This window comes from Calonectris borealis, chromosome 10 (genome assembly GCF_964195595.1).
Source record: "Calonectris borealis chromosome 10, bCalBor7.hap1.2, whole genome shotgun sequence".
In the NCBI taxonomy this organism is placed as follows: Eukaryota; Metazoa; Chordata; class Aves; order Procellariiformes; family Procellariidae; genus Calonectris; species Calonectris borealis.
In genome coordinates this window covers 11,721,504-11,739,556 of record NC_134321.1, presented here as the reverse complement: position 1 = coordinate 11,739,556, position 18,053 = coordinate 11,721,504, and the positions used below count along the sequence as shown (strand labels likewise).

Genomic DNA, 18,053 nt, shown 5'->3' with positions numbered 1-18,053 from the left:
CAGGGTGTTGCTCTGGAGCCTTTGTTCAAGTATGAGCCCAGATAAAATGCATGGCAGGTAATTTTAAAGTCACGTTTCTTTGTTGTTGTATTTCCCCTTTAGTTTGTTGAAGTTGAAGGACAGATCACGTCATTAGTTGATCTGCACCCATCCTTCCTAAGGAAGGGTTACCGACGGGAAATCTTCATCGCTATAGTATGTTTCCTTAGCTATCTTCTGGGACTAACTATGGTGACTGAGGTAAGTAGCACCAGTACTGGAAACTGCCTTCTTTTTTAGCCAGTTTTTAGACCAATTTTAGCTATGAATGAGACTGCATGGAATTAGCCGCTTTAGATCTACAGAGCATCTTTCATCCCTAGATCTGAAAGCATTTTGAAAAGGAGCTATATATTGCCCCCTTTTCAGTCAGAGGAACAGAGAAATGAAATCTCATTAAATTCAATCTGATCTCAGGTACTAATCAACATGAGTATGAATATTAACGTCTGGCTCCAAATGATGAACCACATTAGGAACCTTCAGCAGAGCAGATTAAGAATCCATCCAGTGCATGCAGGGAAAGCGATTTTTATCTTAGTTACACAGATTTGAATCAGTTAAATACCCCTGGATTTATTCTAGTATAAACAAGATGGGAATATGTTCCAGTGGCTGCACTGTTGTGATATTTATCTCCAAAATAAAATCCAAGCCAGATTTTAAAAACAACTGGAAGAGCATGTTGTGGGAATTAAAATAGCACCTGCAACAGAAGTGCCTAACAAACACAGTTTTTCAAGTAAAAGTGCAGGTATATACAGTTCAGTGTAGTGAAAGCAGAGAGTCTAACAGCATAGTATAAATAGAGTTAGAAAGAAAAAAATGAACTCTTCTCATTAAAAAAGTCCTTCCAGTCAATCGTAAGTGAAGACCCTCCTGATGAACTGACTTCCATTTTTAGTACTTCAGAGGCGTTAATGTTAGGAGGCAACCTATTATTTCTTTACATCATTTGTTTCTATAAATGCCCATCCTAAAATACTTTTAAGAAGGAAAGATTTAAGTGTCTCAGTAGATTATACTAAGTGGCTTAATTTTGTTTAATCATCAGCTTGTTTGGATGCATGTAGTAAACATGCATATTCCCTGGGGAAGGTAATGCCAAATATTTACCTTACCTACTTGCTTAATATTTCTTCTCGTTAGACAGCAATCATTAAGATACGTTGGTAGATGTTACTGGCATCTGAGCTTGAAGTATTCAGGTATTTTCCTGTTGGATCCTAATCCATTGTGTCTTTCCTTTACAGGGTGGCATGTATGTTTTTCAACTCTTTGACTACTATGCAGCTAGTGGTGTATGCCTTTTGTGGGTTGCATTCTTTGAATGTATTGCTGTAGCCTGGGTTTATGGTAAGTGAGAATCCTTTCATCTGATACCTTTTGATGAGTCAGTGACAATTTTGCTAGCCAAACATTTAATCATCAGCCACCCCAGAATCTTCTTCCCAGCAACAGACACATGCCATTAATATAAATTTGCACTGACCTCTTGGAGACAAATTTGCATCTGGGATGAAGCCAACCTCCAGTGTTTTTCCACACAAAAATGAGTATTTTTCCATTGCTAATTAATAAAGACACAATTAAGCATTTACATGTGTTAAGTTTAGAGATGAGAGTTGAAAGTTTGGCCAGCCGTGAAAATTTCTGTTTGTCTCTCAGAGAATTTCCTTTCAAAGCTGCAATGTCTGCAAGGGGGAAGCCAACCAAATAGGAAATAGAAAAAGCTGACAGAAAAGTGTATTCTGTCCCGTTATTTTTAGGCGATGCTGAGTACCATGATCTGACAGTAGCCTGTGTAGCTGCCTGAGACAGTAGCTAAGGAATGATCAGAAGATGTTCGCTGCTTAGAATTGATCATTTCCCTGACTCTTTATGTGCTCCATCTCCTTAGGAAAGCAAAACAAACAAAGCCTTCATTTTGCATCAGTTGAATTTCTGTAGAAGCAGGGTGTTTGCTGTTGTGTCCTCCCCATGGTGATCCCCCTGGCAAGATCAGTGAGAGTCTGGGGAGAGGAGTGGACAGGAGGGATTAGCATTGCACTCCTGCATCTAAATAATGAGGGGTGTGTAGGATGAGAGAGTCCCCCAACTTTTGAGCTTCTCAAGGAGAAAATCATCTTGAACTGCACAGCCATGGGAAGCATTTGAATAACACATCTGACACCCTCATCTTCCCTTTAAAAACCCCTTGGGGGGGGCTAGGAAAGCAGCTGTAATCCTCACATGGCTTTTATATGCTCAGTTCTGATAAATGCACTCACTATCCATTACAGGCGCTGATAATATTTATGATGCCATTGAGGATATGATTGGATACAGACCTGGTCCCTGGATGAAATGGAGCTGGATTGTGATCACACCAGTTCTTTGCGTGGTGAGTACTGACCTGGGCTCTTTCAAGTCTTCCACGTGGCAGCTCTGAGCCACCTCTTACTGCTTCTCTTCAAGTGAAGGCAGTTGAATTCAGAGACCAATTTGCAAAGAGCTGCTGGAGGCTTGAACATACCCCTCAAAGACATCATCTTCTCAGATGTTAGCTGTTAATGTGACAGCTGTCTGCTGTGCCTGTGCAAATTGCAGTTGTCTACATTTGAGTGTTTTTTTCCTTAGGATTGGCAAGGTATTACATTCATGACATAGAAAACTCATTCTCCAAAGAGCAGTCCCTACTTTAAGTAATAGGACTACTAGGCCATTTTAACAAAAAGGCTTGAGCAGTCTGAGGCAGCCACTCAGCTTGAAGTATTTCATTTGCTGGGAAAAACACTCTAGTAAGCTCCTTGCAATGTACAGCAAGTATTTGAGCCCTGAAAAAGAACAGGCAGTGTACTGCAGCTGTTCAGCACCATTGCTTAACACCCTATTGTCAAGCAACAGTTTACCTATAAGCAGATGCAGATGCTCTTTCAATAATTTAAATGGAAGAATAATTCCCCCATTGGTTTAAAATACATATGGTATCCATCAACTCTGCCTTTCACTGCCTGTCTTCCTCAGGGCCAGTGGTAGCACCAGAGCCATACTGCATTTTTTGAGCATACTGGCATTTTTTGAGCCTCACTTTGTTTTCCTTTCTTGTCCACAGGGGTGCTTTATCTTTTCGTTGGCCAAGTACAAACCACTGACCTACAACAAGGTCTACACATACCCAGACTGGGCAATTGGCCTGGGCTGGGTTCTTGCCCTTTCCTCCATGATCTGCATCCCTATGGTGATGGTCATCCGCATCATACAGTCAGATGGGTCACTCATTGAGGTAAGAGCAACCAGTTGTCTGTCTAGAGGAGAAAGGGAGCTTTAACCTGCTGTGTTTTATACAAAATAAGCACAATGCTTGGAAAACTGCCACCTTGTCCAGGTAGGGCAAAGTGGGTGCCTCTCCTGCAGTGAATGCAAATAAGTGTTAAAGATCACCTGTCCTTTGGGCAAACAGTAGAAACAGAACAAACACGAAGCCTTCTGTCCTCAGACAAACACCAGGTGATTTTACTTGCGTCCCACTTCTGCAGTTTCTAGCTTGGCAAATTGTTGCCTCCACATGCAGACAAGTGCTCAAGGACTGGGGTGCTTCCCAGTGCCAGATCTCTCTTCTCCAGCCCACGGGGACAAGGAAGCACCATCCTACAAATCACTGAGAAAACAAGAGAGAGAGAGCGTGAGAGACCTGGGTCAAACCAGGCTGTGTAAGAGCTCACTGAATTTCAGGGAAATCTGGATCCACCTGTGAATTGTGTGGCTCTCAGGCATGGCCTTCACTCTGGGGAACTGAGTAAAAGTCAAACCCTCCTGCCAGTGGGCTTCACTTTTTAGCTTTTTTTAAATTTTTTTATTCCTAATGAATCAAATCAAAACATTGGATCCAGATTGCCCTGATCTTTGGAAAACTTTGGGTCGGATTCAGACTTGACAGTGCAGATTTTCTCAGGTTTGGATTTGCAGGCAATCTCTTGCCCTTCCCAGTTCAGCGCAGGTTCCCGTGGTTTGTTTTCTTCCAGTGGAAAGCTTTTAGAGACTGTGCAAGCATGAAACTTGGCAATTCTCTTGTAAGGTTTCAGATTAGTTTTGCTTTTGCCTAATGAGACGGTCTTAAATGCAGCCCAGGGTACTCTTGGAGGAGAAAGTGGGACACTTCGGGTTAGGAAAAAAGAGAGAATAGAATAAAAAAAGAACATTTCCCAGAGCACAAACACTTGCATTTGTTTTCCTCCAAGTGTTAATGGTCTTTTTCAGCTGTGGCCAGAGCATTTTCATGAGTGTTTATTTTCCTGCCTACATTGTCACCATCTATTGAGAGACAAGTCTAAAAGTAGCCAAAACACTCCTCAAAGACCATGTTAGGAAAGGAAAGAGAGTAAACACTGGTCAGATGCCACTTAATTCTTCCTTTGTGAACTGAGATGTAGGAGAGAAGTTGCCACTTGGCAATGAACAGCTGGGCTAAAAGGCAGAGCTGTTTCTAAATGAGGTAGGAGAATGCACATAATTTGAGCAGCAGCTGCAGCAGTGAAAGGCCAATGTGCAGGATGCAGGATAACGCTGTGAATGCCCTCTCGTGTCTTGACTTGCCTGCCTCAAGTCAGGCTCTGCGGCTGAGCAAAAGTTGAACGCGGTGCTCCACAGCCCGGGACCCCGCGTCCTTGCAGAGCCACGTGGCATAGGCACGTCTCTGACAGCCGCCATCCTCATCCTCGGACTGCCACGTCCTCCATCCTGCACATGGGGATGCAGGGGCCGCTTGGTCTTCTCACCTTTGCTTTTCTGCTTTCTTTCAGAGGATAAAAGCGGTGGCTGCCCCCAAGGAAGTGAATCGGTGGTCCAAAGAAACGGAGAGTGGCACCCCCTTCTGCCCCAATGGAACTTCGAATGGCGGATTGATCAAGCCAACTCATATCATTGTGGAAACCATGATGTGAGCTCTCTCTGTGAGAGGATAAACCTGCTTTAACTGCCGTTTACTAACCATAGATTCTCATAGGACCAGGTTTACAGAGCTTTATATTTGCACTAGGATTTATTTTTATTTCTCACAGAGAAAGTTATTTTTTGTGTGTGTTTTTTTTTTAATATTTTGTAAGGTAATCACAGCAGATGTCTCTCTGTAGAGGGAGAGCTTTCATATCAGACTAGACATATTACAGGAATTTACTATTATTGGGTTTTTTTAAATATATATATCTTTATCTCTAAATATTATACACCTTACCACTTGAATTGATTGTCTTGCCAGCAATACATTCAAATCTCAGAAAGCAATTTTAGGTGCTGGTATGGTTGGGAGCAGGGTAACCTACAGAACACACAGAAGGAGCTCTGTTGAGAGATATGATTAAAAAAAAAGATGCTGTTTCAAGAGAATTTTCAAAGGTGTAGTATTTCCACCCTCTGGTTCAACTGTGGTAAACGACAGGCTTCAGGGTAACAGTAGGGAAAGGGTACAGTTATGTTTAGCACAGTCCCTGAATAAAGATACAGCTGGGAGCTGGAGCAGAGAGTTTGCGAGGGAGGCAGAGAACTTGGGTGTGAAAAGCCTCGCGGCCGTCGCTCCCAAGCACGGCATTGGGACCCTGTCACACAGACGAGAGGAGGATTTAGGAAGGCGTTTGCAGGATTTGGCATGGTTCACACTTTTTTTTTTTTCTTTTTTTTTTTTTTTTAGGTTTTTGGGGTTTTTTTATTACTTAAGTGAAATGCCTGCTGTTTGTGCATGAGCAGGGAGGTTGAGTACCTGCTCCTGAGTTTTCCAGCAAAGCATATTTTAGTGTGGTGGCACTGGTGTAAACTTGAATTCTGCAAACTGGGAGGGGCAGCCTGTCCCCAGGGCAGCAGGGGCGAGTGCCCAGGAGCTTAGAGGGGAAAAGCAGCACCTGCCCTCTGGGTGCTTCAGACGTTCGCTTGCTCATTTGTTTGCGTGTTAATTATTGGACTTTGGTTTCGGGCAGAAAAATAAAAACACCCCTTCTGGACTCTGACCGTCCGAAGGTGAACACAAACCAGGTCATCCCCGACAGGAGGAACAAAACTGTTCACCTACACCTGGTGTAACTGATATTTATAACAGACACGTTTTTAATAATAATAGTAATAAAGATAATAATATCACTCAGCAAACAGGTGCTTTCCATCCATGTATCTCAAAAATGCTTTGCCAAGTTTGGTAACCAGGATTTGCTTTATTTATTTATTTGGGGGGCGGGGGGGTATTACTGTTGGGGGAACAGGCAAAAGGACTAAGTCCCTTGTCCCATGTTACTAAATAGCAGCAGTGGACCTAGGGCCCCCAGTCTCCTTGCCCATCATTAGGTTAAAACGTAATTTTTTTTTCTTTTTAGGGGGGGGTGGAGGTTGGCAGACATATTTATGAGGCTTATGAATCTTATCTGCTGAAGAAACAGGGCTTTCACGATTTTAAGTTAAAGCGAAGGGAACATGTAACACCGCGATGTTTTGTATTTGGTCAGAAAGAATTGCGTACCGTTCCAGGTTAGACTGGGGAGTGAAGAGAAACCACTACAAGGAGTGTAGGAATGGGGGTTCCGCTTCCTGTGGGCCAGGTGGATGTTTCCATGGGGAATTGCTCCCTGAAGACTGTCCAAAAAATGGACAAAACCTTTTTTTTTTTCTTTTTTTTTTTTTTTAAAAACTTGAGCAGGTTGTGCTGGGAACAGGTTCTCTGGCGAAACTCAGCCTTTTCTTGCGGGCATTGTAGTAGAGGGAGAGGTTTTTTTCCTTACGATACCACAGTTAGGCTACCTGAAGGTATTTAGAGGGAATGCTTGATAAAAGCAGAGTTTGTATCTGCTGCTTCTGCTGTCAGTTTAGTCTGTCAGGGCAGAGTTTGTCATTTAAACAGGAACATAGCCAGTTTTTAACATTCCTACACAATAGTTTTATTTTATTCTTTCTTGTCCCGTGGGCTAACTGGCCGCAGCAGCACAAACACTTGTTGATCACAGAAAAGGAGTGATTTAAAACTTAAAGAGATGGACCAAAATAATTTTTTAAAAAAAGGAAAAAGTGGCTGCATTTATAACTTTCAAAATTTTTCTACTTTGAATTTGTACACATTTTTACATCAGATAGCTGTGTTGCAGCAACAAAACCAGCCGTGGCCGAACTGCTTTTGTTTTCTTTTTCTGGTTGCTGTATTATGAGAGTTATAAATGAAACTTTTCCACAGCTGGAGACAGCAAACATCTGATGTCACCTGCGGGGCCAGTGGGAATAGCCGTCCGAAGGTCACTGGAGGAATTCTGTCAGCCAGTGGGTGTCATCAAATGTGCCCAAAATCAAGAAGCATGCATACAGCTTTTTTTTTTTTTTTAATAGCCTTTAACTGTCAAAGGCAAGGAAATGTAATCAAAGATAACTCTCTCAGTGGGTTTCAGCCCACTCGTTTTTGAGTTACAATTAGTGTCTGCAGTAAACAGGCATGCTTGCCTGGGTGACGAGGCAGTAGCAGGTTAGGGGAGGTCTAAATTAATGGTTTCTGTGAGTGCATATGAAACACTGATGCTTGGTTTATTTTTTTTATCTATATACATTGTCATACAACTGCGTTTGAGATTTTGCACATCACTTCTGTGCTATAGAGCTGAGACAAGCTTTAGTTAGGGAAAAATAATGGTTTGAGTACATCAAAGATGTGTCCGGCGAGTCAGCTGGGTATTTAGCCATCTCCCGCATTGTGGAGAGCGTCTTTGTGTTAAGAACCAGAGGGTTAATACTACACCTTTCAAAGTACAACTATTAGAGAACTAGAACCCAGCCCCATTTCGATATAAACTGTGCCATTCAAATCAGTCGCTTCCATGTACCAAGTGAAAATGTCTTGCACATATGCAACAACCTCATTGAAGCGTTCTCTATGTCAACTGCTCTGGCCCTGCTGTGCTCTTTAGCATGACTGCAAGGGAGGGCTGGGACTCACGAAGAGCTAAGAAATTGTTTCTGGAAAACAGTTCCCCTCTCCCCTCTTCTCTCCCCTCCAAAAAAAAGATATAATTAATTCTTCTTGGTTTATCTGGGGTTTGAGTTCCAGTGAGCACATTCACATTTTTACAGTTTTGGGGTTTTTTCCTAACACTTTTATCAGATTTCTGAACTTTTCTTGGTGATAAATTTGCATTTCAACATGATCCTCTGCCAAATTTATTAAAAAATAATTTTTAAAAAAGTCTGTGTTTTCTACCTATCTCTGACTGCAAATACAACTGATTTTTTTTTTCCTAATTTACTTGTTTAAACACTTGTCACCTATTTTACCTGTTTTATGTAAATGAGGAACTCTTTATTAAAATATCATGACTAGTCATAGATGAACTGGTTTGGATCCAGGGAAAAGTTGGTGCGATTTTGGCATGAGATCTTTAGAACCAGATCCCTGAGTTTAAAACCAGGATAAAACAAGACAAAACCCACACCTTTTCATGTTTCATCTACCTTTGTATTCATGGGTTCTTCTGGGCTTGAAAACGGCAGATTTTCAGCAGTATTTATTTCCAGCTGAACTGAAATCAAGAGACAGTAGAAATGTAAAGGGGAACATTTACCCCACAAGATTTTCCAACCTGTTACATATTTTTCTCAATATTCCAAACTTTTTCAGTTCACCTGTCACTAGTTATGATCTCACTGAATGGGCATCTCTTGTAAGGGACTTTACCAGGAGTCTCTATTTCGGTATTTAAACAGTATGATTTCATAAATAGAACTGGTTTTTATTGTTGTTATTCTCATTTTCCTTCTCATCAGTAGCTTTCATCTGGTCCAAACAGATCCACACACTTACTTAGAAAAGCCCTCTTTAAAGTGTGAGATAGTAGGTCCACAATGGATTTGTTCTTGTGTTGTAAATGAAGATCCAAAAGCCTAGCAGCTGTGTTTGCCATCTAGAACAACGCTGGGGGTCACCCCGCAGCAGCCGTGCAGCTCCTGGAGTGGAGGGCAGTTAGGAATGGTCTGCTGAAACAGCTCAGCAAAACTGATTTTCGCAGCTGTTCTTAGGGAGAGGAGGAAAAGAGGGAAACAAAAAAAAAGGTGCAGCCTTACGGTTGCTGTGACACAAAAAAAAACCAGCAACCATCAGCAGAGCCTTTAATGTCACCGTCAGGATAGCATCTTCTGCTGCTGTTTTCAGTCCTGTGTGCGTCCTCCTTTCTCACTGCAGAGACTCCTGGTTCCTCTTCTCTGTCTCAGCATTAGACAGTTCGAGTAGATCTGAAGACACATGGACATTGCCATTCGATAGGCCTTTTACGAGTCTCCTCCCAGTCTGCTTTTATTTGCTAAGGAGACTTAGAGTTTTGGTGAGGTCATGCTTGTCACACTTGGGTGCAAAGCTCCCACTTGTTGCGTCAATGGCAAAACTCCATCCGTGGGAGAAGGATTTGAACGTTTTTGAATAACTGATTATTAGCTTCCACGTCTTGCGGTCACTGCAGGATCACTCGTGGAAGCATAATGTATATAAAATGTTAATAAGCTGTGTATTGAATGGAGTGGACAAGTTAGTTAAGCAGCTCAAGTACACTTGGAAGAAAGATGACCCTGACATCATTTCCAGGAGATTCAATGGAAGTTGCTCACTTTCAGTAAAAAGAAAAATAAATCTGTGTTTAAGTAGACTAGTAGATGAAATCTTTCACCCTCATATGTATGCACACAAGTGGGGACATTGCTTCTATTCCTAGGCTGCAAATCATGTGCCTAAGTCTTGCAGAGCTGTTTAGGATGAGGCTTGAGAAGGTTTAGGCACCACTTGCCTGCAAAGAGCCAACTGCCAGGGTGCCCAAGTGGCCTTTCTGAAATTGGGGGTGGTGAAAGAGGGAACGTAATGACAAAATCTTGGACTGTGGCCCCTCCAAGGAAGCCTTGAGGTTAGACTTGAAAGCTCTCCTGGCTCCTTGTAAGCGCCACATGGCTCCTGGTATGGGAGGTTGGGTGTGGTGAGGGTTCAGGCAGCTGCCTTGGACTTGTTTTCTCCAAAATCAGCATCCAAAGCCTTGTGGTTAGGATTGACGTGTAGTTGTGTATTTGTATATTTGCATGAGCAAAGGTCAGGAACTGTCAGACTCTAGTAGCTCATTTTATTTCTTGTAATCAAAGATAAGCTTAAGAAAGAAAGTATTCAGTTGATTTGGTGACACTTGAAACCCCCAAAAAAACATGAACTAGTGCAAAAGAGGCCCCCTGAGCTCCATACTTTGGTCACAAAAATTTCCAGTTGGTACCAATGGTCAATTTGAGTTTACTAGAAAGCGTGATCAACTAAGATGTGAGCATAACCAGCACTAGCCCCAGCTGGAAAACTGCCCATTCCAGCCCTGCACGCTCCACCGGATCATGGCTCTTTTCTGCCACCCCAAAATAAACCTGTACATGGAGAATGCTTCTCTGCTTTGAAAAAAATCTGAATTTGTTTCTATTAAAAAACCAAACAAAGTCAATTTTTTGTGTTTGGTGTTTTTTTTTCCCAATTTTCATTGTGAATTGGTGATTTCAATTTACTCCTGTCTTAAAAGAAGAGCAGAAAAAGCTTTAGACACCATTTGACAAAAAAAAAAGAGGCAGGCTCGAAATTTTGCAGAATGACAACATTAAGAAAACCAATCACTCCCCCATCCACGTCAAAGGTGTAAAACTTTAGTGACAGGGCTTGCAACTGGAAAAGAGCCTGACCCTGCTGGTATTGCTGGACTATTGAATGGCAGCGCAGACACGGCCTTTTTGTATCACTGCTGTGTCTTGATTTGAAATAATCAGTAACAGTGTCAGAATTGAATCGCCACAAGCTTTACACAGCCCTGAGCTTTAGGAGTAAAGCAAATTAAAGACATTTTAAAAAAGAGTGAGTTTCTGAAGGCTTCCTCCCCATGGTTTGGCTCTGCAGTGCACAGCGGGACAGTGCTGCTCGCTTTCCCATTTGCAGCACAGGGAAAATGTGGCCTGACTTGAAAAATCAGAAGAAATACCGGGGAAATACAGTTTTAAAAAAAAGCAGTGAAACTTGATTATGCTGAGGAGCTGTGCATGTGTGCGTGCATATGCGGGGGAAAGGCTTCAGTTCTGTAGCGTAGTAAGTTAGCATGATACATATTGTTTCTAAATCTATCTGCTTCTGCAGTTGAGATGTTAAAAAGATTTGATTTTTTGTTTTCAATATGTAAAGAAAAAAAATGAGAACAGTGTCAAAATCATGTTGAGAGGCTGAAAAAAAAATCCTTGGGAGCAAGTTGAGTTAGTTTTTGTCATCTGCTCCTGGAGATGGAAGCCAGCGACAGTCTCTCAGCATTGCAGCATCCCAGTACTGTTCTGAAGTGCTCGTTGTTCAATAGGATGTTGTTTTTCTCCAGTGTAATGTTGTGATTGTTACCTGATAACGTTGCCAGGGACTTCACGTCATAAGAGGTGGTCCATCTTGTTTGATGTATTTGGCTAAAAACAGTGGTGGTTTTTTTATTATTTAAATTCCTAGCAACTGTGACTACAGTAATGTGATGAGTAGCACATACAGCGAGGAGGCGACGTCGACGATGGCCTCCTTAAAAACGTCATCTGAACTTTTTTTAAAAAAAAAAACACCTTAAAAATATTTTTAAAACATTTTAAAACATTTTTTTGTGTGTTCCAAAACAGAATATTTGTATTTGAAAAAAATCCTAGAGTGTAATTTAATCCTAAAAACCCTAGCCTTTGTGTATATGGTAAATGTTTGTATTTTGCAGTTTCTGTTTTGCTTTTTAGATAAATAAAATGTATATGGATATTTTTAAGTCATCTTTGCTTTTTTAGATGAGTTTGTAATCACCTTATAACTGAAAATAAAACTTTCCTTTATAAACCAGCTATGCTCTTGGATGCTTTTTTTGCTCTTTGAGTAGCTCAATTCTTCCTTTAAACTTATTACTTATTGTGCGGTTTGTTGGTTGGAGCTTTTTTTGTCCTTATAAACTATTCCATTTTTTTATATATATATATATATTTTATATATATATACACACACACGCGCACCCAGCTCACCAAGCTCTTGGCCCAGCTCACCGTCTGACCATGACTATCATGGTTTCACCCTGTCGGCAGCTCAGCCCCACACAGCTGCTCGCTCAGCCCCTCACCCAGCAAAAAATTCTTGGGTTGGGATACAGATGGTAGTTTAATAATTAGAAAAAGGAGGCAAGAAAAGAAAAAAACCAACACAACAAAGAGGAAAAACCCAAAATCAAGAAAAATAAGTGATGCAAGAGAAAACAATTTCTCACCACTAACCAACCAATGCCCAGCCAGTCCCACGCGACGGCCGCCCCTGCCCACCTCCACCCGCCCCAGGTTTATTTCTGTGCACCAGAGATGTGCACCAGCTGGGGGTATCATCCCGTGGGTCGGCTGGGCCAGCGGTCCCAGCTGTGTCCCCTCCGAATTTCTCGTGCATTCCCAGCCTCCTTGCTGGCCGGGCAGTGTGAGCAGCAGCAAAGGCCTTGATGCTGTGTAAGCACTGCCCAGCAAGAGTGAAACATCCCTGGGCCACCAACAGCAGTTTGGTCTGTTGGGGGGGGTGGGGGTTGGTTTTTTTCCCCCCTCATCAATGACTTTGGGTGAGCACAAAGAAGGGTCAGTGCTGGTCCCAACCTGCATCAGGTCTGTCTTGCCCAGCCTACGGCTTTACTTCACTGGTGATTTATTTTCCCCAGACCAACTCTTCATCAAGTGCAGCTGGGCACGTGCTGAGTCTTACAAGGCTGTGAGGAAGTAGCCTTCCCTCCCCCCTCCATTTTCCCTCTTCTTTTCTTCCTTTGCAAATAGAGCGCTGATGTCCTCCCAAGCCTGTCCCTGCAGACACCAGCTTTCCTTGGCCCCGTCACAGGGGCACGGGGAGGTGAGCGCAGCGGTGCGAGTTACTGCTGGGGGGCTCTTGCCATTGGGCTGAGCCACCCCAACTCTGCCCATCCCCGGGCATTGCCCACTGCTGTCTGCACTCTTGGCTGCATGGCACCACTGCTGTGAGGCCTCAGATACATTAGAAAAGCTCAATAGGAAGAAAAAGAAAAAACAATGAAACGAAACAAACCCCCAGCATTCATTTTCCTGGTGTATGGGACTGGTATTTAAGGCTCGCTGATGGCCTGTTCAGTCAAGCAAATGAAGGTTTAACCAGAGAGGCCTTTCCTTAAGTCCTGATTTGAGGTAGGGAAAGAAAAAACCAGCATGTAGGTGGCCTCTCCTTGGGAAGAGTAGAGCTGCTCAGCACTCGTGCATCAGGCCCTAACCACTGCGGAGGCTCCAGCACCCCATGCCCAGGATTAGCCCCACAGCTGCCTTTATTTGGAGTTTTTTTGGCTTGATTGGTTATTTTGCTGAGTGAGATCTGAGGACTTTGGCAGGGATTTCTCCTCCCATCGGGAAAGCCTGCAATGCCTGGGCCGAGCAGCCTGACACCAGCGGACAGCAACTGCAATATGTCTCAGACTAAAATAAAATAAATAAACAAATAATTTAAAAAAGCCACTAAGTGCCATGAGCTGCTGCCAAAGGGCTTCATGTACCTGCCATGGGCGGCCGTCACCTGCCCATGGCTGCGGCCGGCTCCCTCGGCCAAGGTCCGCGGGACACAAGGTGACATTAGCGGGAGGATACGCTGCCCACCGAGGCAACCGGCAGCGCATTCCAGGGGAGCAGCACCGTGCTAACCTTTTGCCTGCTGTACGCACCGAAACCCCACCGGTCACGTTGCAGAGGCTCTCATTAAACCTGCCATCGCCCCAGCGCCTTGGTTGGCTCCGCACGGCTTTGGCAAGTCCCCGGTGCCAAACGTGTGAAGGGCCTTGTTCTGAAGTCTGCACCCCAGGAGGGCAGCCAGAGATGGCAGATAAGGCTTGTTTACGTGGCAATGATTCCCCAGGTCTAACCAGGAGCATTTCCATACCATGCTCAGCCTCCGAAAATTCCTGCATTACCCACTTGGCCATGAAGGGTTGTAAAACCCAGCTCACCCTTTCCTTGCCAGTGAGCAGAGATTCCCTGTGGCCTTATCCAGGGAGCACCCCAGCCTGCGCTGCCCATGCTGGGAGCGCAGAGGTGCCCCAAACCCCTTTGTAAGAGCAAAGGGAAGAAATCCTCAACATAGGGAGACAAGGAACTACGCTCTGGGTTCATGGCAGTCGTCTCTTTGGATGTCTGGTTTCAGAGGCAGGATGACCTGGCTACCACAGTGTGGCTCCCCAAGGCACCCCACTACAGCTGCAGGGTGCTGAGCACCGGACGGACCACCTCCTGCCAGCACATCGTCCTCCAGCGGTTTTCCTAACCCATCCCTAGGGATTAACTGTAGCTTTGCAAATGGCCACCACGTGCTTTGCTGCGTCGGTGTTTTGTCATGAAGTAGCCAAGGTTTAACCCAACGAGATTTCCAGTGTGGCCAAGTGAAGCTGCAAGCGGTGCCGTAACCACGTGCAGAGTCATCTCCAGCTCTTATCGCTAAGAGCTACAGCAAAAGTGCCTCCACGTCCACAGGGAGGGAAGCGACTGGCCCCAATTCCTGCTGCCGGATGGTGGGAAGGGACAACCCCAGTCCCAGACTGGTAGCCCTACAAGCAGTGGCCCCCCAGCAAACCCCTCTACGTGCCCTCCTCCTTGTCCTTCGAGGTCTCTCTTAACTGGGGGTCCTCTGGCAAGTTAAAATAGAGCTGGAAGCAGAGTGTTGCCTCACTATCGTCCTCCAGCAGAAAGAGACACGAATCAAATCAAATGCATTTCATTTGCTTTTATTTAATTTAAAAAAAAAAAGTCAAAGTCATTGCAATCCCATTTAAATACAGAGATTTACAAATAGGTCCAAAACAGGACTAAAATATTCTTTGAAATGCTGTACTTTTAAATATTGTGCTTTCATAGATACATAAGAAAATTAGCATATAAAAATACTTTACAAGGAATACACTCTAATATATGGATAAAAATACACATTTAAGTAATGCATTTCATCTTCATATCATTCAAAATGCATAGGAAGGGATACAAGGACCAAGTTTTTCTTCCTTTTTTTTTTTTAAAGCCTTTAATAAAAGTCTTCATTAAAAACCTATGAGAAGCCCCACTGAGCTTCCACTGCTCATAATATTGCATATAAAAACACTTTCGGCTGCACTGTCAATGCTCCACAGTATCAATTATGGCACATTATCTAGTTGTGGCAGCAATGGTATGGGATATTGCATACTCGAAGAGAAAATGGCTACAACAACAAATAGCTGGATGGGGCCGGACACGTGTCTCGAAGAAACACCCCGGCGCTAACGCGGAGGGACAGAGTCGCAAAGTGGCTCAGGGACGGATGGGGGGACAAGTCCTGGCTCAGCGAAGTGACGAACGTGTGGCATACACCCACCCGACACCCTACGCGCACCACTGGCACACAGGCGGTGATGGAGGAACCGAAAGGGTGAGCCGGGAACGGGGGGCGGTGGGTGCCAGGGCTGCGGGTCCCCGACCCAGCGACCTCCTCGTCTCCGCAGTGCCCGAGCCTTCCCGGGAAAAGCGATGCCAGGCTCACGCCACCACCAGGACATGAACATCATCATAAAGTGCTAATACGTGAAACATGGCAGGCAGATGAGGAAACGGATACAAACATCACAGCCCCTCTTCCCCGTGGGGTTGGGGCTCTGGGGAGGGAGGGGAGCGACCACGGGGTGTCACGCTTGCAAAGCCACGGAGGGGCAAGCGACAGGCGAGGGCGGGTGGACCAGGGGCGAGCAGCCGAACCCACGTGGGCACGCACACCGCCCAGCCCACGCGGGACACAGGACACACAACCTCCATCTAAGGGCTTCTCATGCCACTGCCTGACGGGAGACGACAAGGTGGTATTAATTCAAAACATCAGGGACAGCCCTGGGAAGATCGCTATTCTGCTATTTACTTGCGGGCACAGGCCAGGTTTGCAAGCAAGAGATCTCCATAAAGCCCAGACAAACAAGGTGGCCGGGGATTTGGGCAGGTATTCAAGGCCTTTAGCCACGGGTACGGCCTTCTGCTCTGTAACAGCTACTCCAGCACAGGTAACCACACTGCTCATGGGAATCCATGGCGAGAGGAGGTGCCTCATCCCACCGCAGGGTGAGCCAGCCCCGGCGGGAGAGCGTGGACGGGGCTGGCAGGAGGCAGTTGCAAGTAACAATTTTTGAACAAGAATTGCACCTAGCCACTCTCAAGCACGTTTTGAAATGTCTTTTAAACAGGGCTCTCCACAGTCCTGCACCGGGAGTGCAAGGGGCTGCGGAAATCAATTTATTGGGAGTGTTTAAAGGCTGGAGCTGGGCACAACAGAAAAGGAAAGGCGCTTCAGTCTTGCTGTATGCGATTAACCGAGCAAACAAGAAACATAATAGCACCATGTGTTTATAGGATGGCCAAGGCCTTCAGGGTGAGGCGGGTGTCGGAGGCAGGACCCCACCCACCCCGGTGGCTGGGGTGCAGGGGGATGCCCTGCCACGGGGGACGGTTGTGGATGCTCCTTCCTCCCGTTGGCAGCTCATCCCATCGCCGGCGCTGCCCACGGCCCGAGATGCACAGCCAGCTCCGACCTTCCCAGCAACATTTGGCTGTCTACAGGTGACAGCTCAACTAAAGACCCACCTCCCCACTTGCAGGTTATGGTACACACAGCATTTACAAATACCAGTGCAAAAAACAGGAAAAACACCCCAAATACCACAACGGCTCAGCAGAGGCCCCAGGCACCGTCTGCTCTGCTCCCGCTGCTCAGAGCATCTGGACGCTCGCCTTGACCTCGGCGCCACGGGCCACCTGCGCCGGCAGCTCTCTGTTCCCCTCCGGGGGAGCGTTGGCAGCCAGCGCCAAGGGGTTTCGGCTGATCACCAGGTCCAGCTTATCTCCAGCCTCCGAAATCAGGGGAACAGCCAGACAGCAGTCAAAGTCTCTCGTTCGGATGCGGTTTACCTGTCGGGATGGATTTAGGACATGCCATGGGGAGGACAACAGAAAGACCATGTTTGTTAGTCAGAAAATGCAAGGCTGGTGCTAAACCCACACCTGTGAAAACACGCAATTCCTGGGGGTCCCTGATTCCAGGTTCACAGCAGAGCAGAGCGGGGGCACCCCTTCAGGCTGAGCACATCCTTGCTTAGCTGAGAAATAATGCAATAACTGGTATAGGAAGGGGAAAAAGTGTCTAGATCAGGCATAAACCCTGACCCCCGGTGTCTGGGGCAGCATTACAAGTATTAAACACTGCAGGACTCAAAACCAATTCTCCAGTTCAAGCCTGTAGAGAAAGGTTGCCATTTTCCATGATTTTTTTGCCATCATGGCTTTTACTGGCCTTAAATCTGCGATGGGGGTATTCAGCGCCTGGAAAACAAATACAGCTCAGACCCTGAGGCTTCTGCCAACCATTTTCCAGCTCAGCCAGCAGTAAATTGGGACTGTACTGAACAGTTTCTGCTTCTCCTCTCTCCATTTACATCCTTCATTTCAGAGGAGTTTGGATGCATTTCACGTGGGCTCAGAAGGCAGCTGCAAAATTTCTCTGAAGGATTCAGCAGCGAAAGCACTTTTGCTGCTGTCTCTTGCAGACCTTCAAGCACATTTCTAGGCTGGGTCACCTGCATGAACCACCCCAGCTCTCTCGTCTACAGCTACCAGAGCACCTGGGCTCGGTGCCACGACAGCTCCAGGATGGAGGGGGCTGGCAAACAGCATGGGGAGGGGAAGCAGGGAAGGGAGAAAGGAATTTCCCACCCATCTTTGGAGCAAACGTAACCCCTGGGGCCAGGCGTTGCTTCCTTCTCTGGATAAGGGCTGATAAGTCCATGCAACCCTTCCATCCAAAATCCTTTCCCAGCACTAACGCATGCCCCTGGGGCTGTGTAGCAGTGTCCCCCTGTCCTAGCTGGAGTCCACACAGTTGACGCCAATACTGCTCCTTACAGCGTAGTAACTAAGGACAATTTCTAGACCACATGTGGACAAGGAGAGAGAAGCCAGGAGCT

General features: G+C 45.4%; 2 protein-coding genes across 10 annotated transcripts in view; one reads left to right on the top strand and one right to left on the bottom strand.

Annotated features, from left to right (window-relative positions):
• Positions 1–11,890, top strand: part of SLC6A6 (solute carrier family 6 member 6) — a 58,732-nt gene extending 46,842 nt beyond the window's left edge. For all 9 annotated transcript variants that reach the window (XM_075158850.1, XM_075158855.1, XM_075158852.1 and 6 more), the window contains 5 exons: positions 103–240; positions 1,293–1,395; positions 2,322–2,422; positions 3,134–3,304; positions 4,821–11,890. In XM_075158850.1, coding sequence (XP_075014951.1) covers positions 103–240; positions 1,293–1,395; positions 2,322–2,422; positions 3,134–3,304; positions 4,821–4,961 — 654 coding nt within the window. In that variant the 3' untranslated portion in view covers positions 4,962–11,890. The remainder of the gene's footprint in view (positions 1–102; positions 241–1,292; positions 1,396–2,321; positions 2,423–3,133; positions 3,305–4,820) is intronic.
• Positions 11,891–14,788: 2,898 nt separating this feature from the next.
• The window catches only part of GRIP2 (glutamate receptor interacting protein 2), a 285,118-nt gene continuing 281,853 nt past the window's right edge, over positions 14,789–18,053 (bottom strand). The window contains exon 24 of the mRNA XM_075158845.1: positions 14,789–17,001. Coding sequence (XP_075014946.1) covers positions 16,804–17,001 — 198 coding nt within the window. The 3' untranslated portion in view covers positions 14,789–16,803. The remainder of the gene's footprint in view (positions 17,002–18,053) is intronic.